The sequence below is a fragment of the Parus major genome, chromosome 7 (genome assembly GCF_001522545.3).
Source record: "Parus major isolate Abel chromosome 7, Parus_major1.1, whole genome shotgun sequence".
Taxonomy (NCBI): Eukaryota; Metazoa; Chordata; class Aves; order Passeriformes; family Paridae; genus Parus; species Parus major.
The window spans coordinates 33,947,609-33,953,608 of record NC_031776.1 but is presented as its reverse complement, the minus strand read 5'-3'; the positions used below and the strand labels follow the sequence as shown (position 1 = coordinate 33,953,608).

At 36.1% G+C, this 6,000-nt stretch overlaps 1 protein-coding gene across 19 annotated transcripts in view; it reads left to right on the top strand.

The window, feature by feature from the left end:
* GTDC1 (glycosyltransferase like domain containing 1) overlaps nt 1-6,000 on the top strand; it is a 184,545-nt gene that overhangs the window by 159,376 nt on the left and 19,169 nt on the right. For 12 of the 19 annotated variants that reach the window (XR_001522767.3, XR_001522765.3, XM_015634567.3 and 9 more), the window contains 2 exons: nt 2,810-2,880; nt 3,583-3,674. Coding sequence is in view for 13 of the 19 variants with exons in the window: in XM_015634567.3 (XP_015490053.1) it covers nt 2,810-2,880; nt 3,583-3,674 (163 nt within the window). In the remaining 6 variants the exon portion in view is untranslated. The other 7 variants (XR_002001945.2, XM_015634574.3, XM_015634572.3 and 4 more) reach the window with 3 other exon arrangements.

Here is a 6,000-nt window from a genome sequence, read left to right as displayed (position 1 = left end):
TAAAAGCCTTGGCAGGATTTTTTTTTTTTCAATAGTTTATTCATGATGTTCATTATTATGAGCTGTAAAGACTATGAGAATTTCATTTTTTAAATGTCTTATGGAATGTATCACTTTCTTAGATCTTGTAGACATGCTGTGGAAACCATAACATAAAATATGAGTTACTTACAATAACTAATTTTAATCCCATCTGCTAAGTATGACAACATTAGCATTTCCACTTAATTAAAAACACCCTTAAAGCAGCAATGTTTTAATCACTCCATTTTATTTACTCTCCTCCGGTGTCACTTATAATTGTAACTTTTTATTTTTTAATAATGAGGGATTTTTTTTTCTCTGTGCATCACACAAAAAAGTGCTGTCGATAATTAGCAGTCTTCTGTTATTACTAGACTCAGGTGTCACAACTGTGTCTCATCCTCATTACAGTAAAAAATTTCACCTATCAGATTCATTATTGCTAGATAATGCGACTGAGAGCCTTAGCAGGCCCTCCAGAAAAGTAATTCAGCCAAGCAAAATTATCAGCTAATTATATTTAGAATCAAAAGCCCAACAACTATTTGCAGATAAATTGTATGAATTGAAGTGAATAGACCTGAATATTAAGATTCATAGATTTAGCAGATGATTTGTTAATTGGAATAAAAAGACCATTTACTAGCCATTTTAACAATAGATCAATCGGAACTCTTATTTATTATTTAACTAGTAGTGCTTAAGCATTGAAATGAAGAGTAATTGTATTATTGTTATGATATGATACTTTTCTGGGAAAGGACAGAAATGCATGGAAATGAAAGGATTCCCTGTGCATCCTCACACCAAAGTCTGTGTCAGTGTGAGCTCTGCTCAGTTTGATTTGATCTTTAGGTCTTGTCAACTGGGGGGTGTGAGCTTTATAGTAAAACTTACTACTCATAGTAAGGGACTGGTCAGAAAAATACACCTAAACTTTGGTACGGAAAGATAGCAAAGGAGTATGCAAATAAGATCATTTGCAAATGAAAGAATTCCAAATTTTTTACTTTCATCCAGCAAACCACGAAGGCATTAAATTCTGATTTTACTAATTCATGATCCTGGTAGAGGTTTTTCGTAAGGGGAAATTTCATACTCAAACGATGACTCAGATCCCATCTTGGCCTGCAGTTTTGTTTTAGGGAGCTGTTCTTTTTTTTTTTTTTTTTCCATGCAGACGATATGATTAAAAAGCAAATATTTTAACATAACTTAGTGATCTGAGCTATTACTGAAATGTCCACAGTTTCACTCTTTTTTTTTTTTTTTTTCCTCCTAGATTAAAGAAAACTTTAAAAATCTATTTGCTTTGACATATGACACAATATTTAAGAACTGAAATCATCAATTAAATCACACATCAGAAACATTTCCCTTTGGTAAAAAATATAGTGCTAGACGATGTACACTTTGAAATTGTTGTTAATGTTTAAAATGCAATCTGAAGTGCATATGTTATTTAAAAAAAAAAACAACATAAATTACAAATTTTAAAAGTTTATAAAAAAAAAGCAGCAGTCATTTCTTAGCAAAAGCATTTGCAGAGAAATGTGTCTTTGGGGTTTGTGGATATGCATAGTTTTCTAGCATGAAAGCTGAATATGTTATTCTTTAAATTCTTTTTTTTTTTTTTTTTTTTTGCTGTTTAAAATTGAGTAGGTCTAAAAGAAATATTTCAGGGTACCTGCAATAAAATACCAAACCTGATACATGAAGGTAGCAAAAGTCTTTGGGTTGTCACTGAAAACAGAAAAGGTGAACGTTGACAAGATTTCAGATTTATTTTTTTTTTTTTTATTGTGAGGAATGAGAGAAACTGAAGTTAAAAATAAAGTCCTCGTATGGTCAACATGTTGGAGGAAATTCAAAGCCTCTCATAAAATAAACATATTTTAAGAAGCGTTTTGAATTTCACTGTGTAATTTCTGGCCAACAGAAATTACAGTTGTATCTTTGGAGAGACGTTGTTGTCAGATCAATGGTCATTATGTGAAAAAAATACACTGAAACCTGGATGCCTTTAACCCATTCAGCTGTTAAAATGTGAACTCCAAGGGGGACAGCTCTGCAACTGGAAAACTTTGCATCAGTTCTAAAATATTTGGGTTTGATGTTACGGGAGATACGTAAAATGTTCCTTGGGAAAAAAAAAAAAGCCAAGTACAAAGCTTCGCGCGCTTTGGAATTTCATCAGCGGTTATTAAAAAATACAACAGTTTATGTCCTAAAAAATAAAGGAAATTATCCAAAGCATGTGAATAAGCTGAAATATCCCAGCCTGGAGCATGCTGCATGTTGTTCCTCTGTTATATTTAGCTGTAACCTTTGGAGTCTGGAAGTCTGAGGGGAATATCTGCTGCGCCAGGTGAGGGTGGTGTGTGTGTCTGCGAGCACACCATGGTGTAGCCAACGTGCCCCTTGTTTCCCAGCAGCATTATTAAGCAAAGCCGTCCATACTTCACCATGTTGTTACATGTGTCTGTCTGCTGATTATAAAATGTGTTAAACAGTATTTAAAAAACAAAAAAATGCAGAGCTGCGCTTTGATTTATTCAGCGAACAAAACATATGCTCGCTGTTCTGTTCTATGTAATTCATATGATCAATAAAATTTTCTTTAAAAAGAGCAACTTTGGCATTTAGAAGGATTATGCTGCTGAAGAAAAAAAAAAAAAATGTTTCCCTCTTGCTGCATGCAGGCAACCTCAAGGTTTTTGCACGGAAATAAGTTTTTTGGCTGACTAATGTCTATTTTTGTATATTTGTGATTTCTAATCCTCAGGATCGAGGCTGTGCATTGTGGCTGTTACCCGCTGTGTCCCAAAGCCTTGGTGTACCCAGAGATATTCCCAGGTAGCTGCTTTGTTGCCTGTTCCTTCTGCTGAAACGTAATAACGTGATTCCTGCTAAAATCCAAAGTTTGGGAAGAAACTTGAGTGAAAGCAATTGTTTATTTGGCAAGCCAACATGTTAGTGTTAAAGCAAATTTTATGTGTTTTAATACATTAGACGAAGTTTATATTTGCCATCTGTTCTTTTAAGATATCACAAAAGCAAGTTTTGAAATAGCATTCTTCATTGTTAGCATACACATCCCGTAATGATAGATTTTTGTTAAAAGGTCACTGATGCTGCAATGGTTTGCAGATTCTTATTTTTTTTTTTTGATACACAGAAGAGAGGGAAAAAAAAATCACACCAAATTATTTAAACAATTTAATAGTTAATAGTATGCAACTGCAGTACAGGATACACACTAATGTAGTACCAGTTCTTTGAAAAATCTCATCACTAAATGTATCACATATGCATTGTGTTACATTAGAATAATGTATTTTAATCACCCAAAGGAGATGTCTAAACAGCACAACTACACAGTCTTATTTAGCATTAAACATCCTTGTGAGCTGAGGTAACCTTATAAAATCATGCTTAAATAATGTAAAACACGAGGCGGCACAGAGCAATATGCATTTTTAATTAGTAAAGTGACTAATATCGAGTGTGTGCTTTGAGGTTTTTGTTTCATTAAAAATGTATCTGTTTTTCCTGCAGCTGAATATCTGTATTCTACACCTGAACAGCTTTTAAAAAGGCTTCAGAATTTCTGCAAGAGACCAGATATTGTAAGGAAACATCTCTATAAGGTAGTTGTTTGGAATAGTTTTAGATGATATAATGCCATATTGAAGTACAAAGGGAAAAAAAAAAAACCCTTAAAAAAACAACATTTAATTAACATACTAATGTTTAAAGGAAACATGCTAGGGAGGGATATTAGTCGTTACACTAACAAGGATTAATTAAACTGGATGCCAGTTGTATTAACCTAGGTCTTATGAAATACGTGCACTTAATGCATGCTACATGTTTTTTTTTTTAATTTACTGTTTTCCAAAATGACTGTCCTTTACATTTGGACCCAAGAGGCTTATAAAAATGAACCTGGATTAATGCAACTCATTAGTTTAAAAGGAAAATAAAAGAAAGATCCTACAATTATACTAATGAGGATAAGCCTACCTTCCTATCCTAATTTAATCTTCAAAAAATGCAGGTGACAGGTATCAGGTAAGATTTCTTTGGCTTCTGGAATTATTTGGGTGATTTTCATAATTATAATTATTTTAATTCTTTGCTTTATAAGGTGTGTTCAGCATTAAAGTTTATTGGGAGCATAATTTACTGGCATTTATCACGTCCCCTTCTTTGCAGTTATTTCTGTAGAGAAAGTCCAGGTTCAGTGGCAAACTCTCTGTTCAGGTTTTGCTCGAGTGTTCTATGCCAGGCCGACTTTCATGGTTTTAAGTGGTGTATTTACACTAATGGGAATCACAGTTTTCTTTTTTTTTTTTTAATTTGAATGTAGATGAAGCACTAAATTTTACATTATTCCAGTGAAGAGCTGTTACTACACAATGCTGTTTTCAGAAGAATAACTGCATGTTTTTGCATTCTGCTTCGTGCTGCTTCGTACATTTACAGCGGTTTTTGACTTTAACTGTCCGCTCTCTGCCGTGGGCAGGTTGGATGCACATCATCCCTGCACAACAGAAGGGTTTCAGCTCCTGCAAACCCCTGAATTCAGCTGAAGGTCCTTAAAGGCTTGGGGGTGCATGGAAATACTCCTCGTGTTAACCTGTGCGACACAAATGCGGTTCTTGGAGCGTTCCCTGGCTGTCTCCGTCCAGCCTCACTGTTAACGAGCAGGTCGAGCAATCTCCTCCTTAATTTGGAGTCTCATACTGCCAACAGACCCAACCTCATCCCTCCACCTCCCTCCCTCCCTCTGGGGACCAGAAAGAGTTGGGTCTTGCTGTGTTTCATCTGCCTCTCTCCCCCTTCCCGCGCACACCTAGCAGGAGCAGTGAGGGCTTAGCCCGTGCCTTGACTTTTTTTGTGACCTAAAAATAGGCATTTACATAATGATACATCAAAGATGATGTTGTTTCTGCAGGAAACAGTTAAACCTCAAGGAAAAAAAAAAAAAAAAGGAGAGAACCAAAAATGCAATTTAACACCCAATTTCAAGCTCATTATCTTTCATTGTCTATTAACTTGGCAATGGTTCAGAAGGTAGCTCATAATAGTTTAAAATGCTGACTGAACACTTCCAGTGCTCAGCATTACTTCTTGAGTCAATAGTATCGTAGAGTTAGACATGGGGGCTTCAAAGGGAAAGCAGTCCTTAAATGTTTACCTTGGCATTTCCCAATGCTTCAAGCTCAGCTAATGGCTGCATTCACATGGATCTTCTCCCACATGGATCCTGAACACAGAGCCAAGGCATGCAAAAAATACTGATATAAAATAGTACAGGTCGAAAATGTGCACACAAGTCCTGTAGGCAAAATGCTGATTTGCTTGAAGGATTTTTTTCTCTTTTTTTACAAATTCCTAGGGATGATTAGTAGGCAGAAGCTGAAGGTGTTTATCCTGCCCCTCATGCACGGGGTTTGCAGATCTTCTGAGTGTCAGAGCTGGACCTCTGCAACAGGTAGCAATGGAGCTGAGTAGGGGATTGTTTTAAAATGAGGAAAGCAGAGCCTAATCCAGCACCTGTGAGCATCAGAGGAAATATCCCTGTTGTCTTTAATAGGCTTTGGATCAGCTCAGAGAATACTGTTAGATCTGTCCTTTTGTGCCTACACCCACGTACACCTAGTCTTCCTTCACAGTGGACCATCTACAAAATCTCCTGGAAAATGTTAGCTTAGAGCTGTGCTGTTAAGGCCATTACAGCTGGAGTGATGCTGCTTTGTAAGGAAGCTGAACAGAGTGAAATCCTGAAGGCTACACAGCACCTGCACCGTGTTTTCACATTTTCTCAGATCACTGTAATAGTATCTCTGCTTTAGTGGACTAGAAAAGGGATCCCAGCACAAGAGTTAGCCATAACCAGGTCCTTGTCTTTCAGAAACCATCCTCCCATATCCTCTGCATTGAGTTTTTTGAGTATCTGTGAAATTTTGG